This window comes from Oncorhynchus nerka, linkage group LG4 (genome assembly GCF_034236695.1).
Source record: "Oncorhynchus nerka isolate Pitt River linkage group LG4, Oner_Uvic_2.0, whole genome shotgun sequence".
Lineage (NCBI taxonomy): Eukaryota > Metazoa > Chordata > Actinopteri > Salmoniformes > Salmonidae > Oncorhynchus > Oncorhynchus nerka.
Genome location: NC_088399.1, coordinates 80,411,954 through 80,414,453, shown reverse-complemented (window position 1 = coordinate 80,414,453; position 2,500 = coordinate 80,411,954). Strand labels below are relative to the sequence as shown.

The 2,500-nt window shown below is 42.4% G+C and overlaps 1 protein-coding gene across 3 annotated transcripts in view; it reads right to left on the bottom strand.

Annotated features, from left to right (window-relative positions):
- Positions 1–2,500, bottom strand: part of LOC115128812 (adhesion G protein-coupled receptor B2-like) — a 147,083-nt gene that overhangs the window by 134,074 nt on the left and 10,509 nt on the right. For all 3 annotated transcript variants that reach the window (XM_065017917.1, XM_065017918.1, XM_065017919.1), the window contains exon 2: positions 321–364. In XM_065017917.1, the coding sequence (XP_064873989.1) occupies positions 321–364 (44 nt within the window). The remainder of the gene's footprint in view (positions 1–320; positions 365–2,500) is intronic.

Here is a 2,500-nt window from a genome sequence, read left to right as displayed (position 1 = left end):
AAGACAAACAACATACATAAAACAACTGCCTTTGAGCGGTTGAGCATAGAAATAATTACGTGTTTCATTGAAATATTCAATTAACACCGTGGCTCTTCATTAAATTGTCTTCACTCTATTAATTAAGTGAAGAAACCACACATCACACATCACACATCGCACATCACACATCACACATCACACATCACACATCGCACATCGCACATCGCACATCACACATCACACATCGCACATCACACATCACACATCACACATCGCAGCTAACCAAGAGCATGTGTGTCTGCATGCGAGCTTCTGGAGACAGAGTAAAAATGACTTACGGGTTCCCATAGTCCCAGACAACACACTGAGGATCTGATGTGCCCTGCAAGAAACAAAAGAGGAGAGGGGGAAAAGAAGAGAGAAACTGTTCACTGTTTGAGGGGAACGAGTGAAGGACGGAAGGAGAGGTAAACAGACGGACAAAGGAAGAGAAAAAACAAGACAAGGAAGGGAGAAGCTGTCTTCACCGAGGACAGACAGTGAGAGGACAGCGAGGAGAGAGAGAGAAAGAGGAGAGAGAGAGAGAGAGAGACACCAAATAATGCATGCAGAGCCAAATTAGGCCGATACCCACTAATGTTCAAAATCCAGAAAAGAGCTGTTAAATTCTACAAACACCTAAAAGGAAACGATTCCCAAACCTTCCAAAGCCATCACCTACAGAGATATGAACATGGAGAAGAGTCTGCTAAGCATGCTGGTCCTGGGGCTCTGTTCACATACACAAACAGACCGAACATAGCCACAGGACAGCAACACAATTAGACCCAATCAAAATCATGAGAAAACAAAAAGATAATTACTTGGCACATTGGAAAGAATTAACAAAAAAACTGAGCAAACTAGAATGGTATTTGGCCCTAAACAGAGAGCACACAGTGGCAGAATACCTGACCACTTTGACTGACCCAAACTTAAGGAAAGACTTGATTATGTACAGACTCAGTGAGCATAGCCTTGCTATTGAGAAAGGCCGCCGTAGGCAGACCTGGCTCTCAAGAGAAGTCAGGCTATGTGAGGTGGAAACTGAGCTGCACTTCCTAACCTCCTGCCTACGTATGTATGACCATATTAGATACACTTATTTCCCTCAGATTACACAGACCCACAAAGAATTCAAAAGCAAATCACAATTTTGATAAACTCCCATAACTACTGGGTGAAATACCACAGTGTGCCATCACAGCAGCAAGATGTGTGACCTGTTGCCACAAGTAAAGGGCAACCAGTAAAGAACAAACACCATTGTAAATACCCATATTCATGTTTATTTATTTTCCCTTTTGTAATTTCACTATTTGCACATCGTTACAACACTGTATTTAATACATACTATGACATTTGTAGTGTCTGTAATCTTCTAGAGTGTAATGTTTACTGTTCATTTTTTACTGTTTGTTTCCCTTTTGTTCAGTATGTATTTCACTTGCTTTGGCATGCCAATAAAGCCCTTACAATGAACATTGGTTTGAGAGAGAGAGCGAGAGAGAAGGAAGGAAGAAGAAAGAGAGATATCCTACTTCTATTTGATGTTGTTTTACTTAATTAACCAACACCTTCTACTCTCCCACAAACTCCCTGCTATCCGAACTTAAACACAAACAGCTGTCCTCAAAGTCTAAACAAGCAGCCCATTCATTATCGACTAACTCCCAAACCATCGATTCACTGGAGCCCAAGCCAATCGCACTGAGTAAAACGGCCTGTGATTGGCTAAGCAAAGTTCAGTGGTGCGTATATAGCATTACTGAGGATGACTCTCCACGACTCAATAAGGGAATTGATTGGAGAATCGATTAACTCTAATTGATTCATCCATGCTCGCTCCACTAGGGAGCAGCAGTGGTCAGTGATTCGATTGCTCTGCTCTAATTGAATCCTCTGGACTAGTTCCATGCACTATATACGTCTCAATATGTTTTATCCTACTGAGGACGAATGATTGGATTTTAGGAGTGTCCAGTTCAGTCCAGTCTATGACCTGATGAGGCAACTCTCTATTTCAGCCAAGCATTACAAAACCATTAAACTAATCATTGCCTTAATGCAGACAATCAGGAAAGACAATTCTACCAGTGCAAAGATGGTCTGTGCCAGTGTAAGAAGAAACCTGTGGACTAGTGTAGCGATGCACTCACATACAGGAAAGCCACACTTTTAGCATCTCATAATCTGAATACAGAAATACCTGGTCCTCCAGGAAAGAAAAGGAAATCCAGCCCTTTCTGTTTTAGCTACCCATAGATTAGAAGCCATCTCTGGGGAGGTAGGGGAGGAAGGGTGCCTATCAGTGGTTATATTATGGCCATGCATAATTCAAGCTTCCCTTTGAGGCCTATCTGTTAATGAAGGGGAGTCTCCCCCTGGTGGTGGAGGATACTGTTACACTGGTCCCCTGTGAAAAAGTTGGTCCCTTGTGAGGATACTGCCTAGGGTTGCTTCCTAAATGACACCCTAT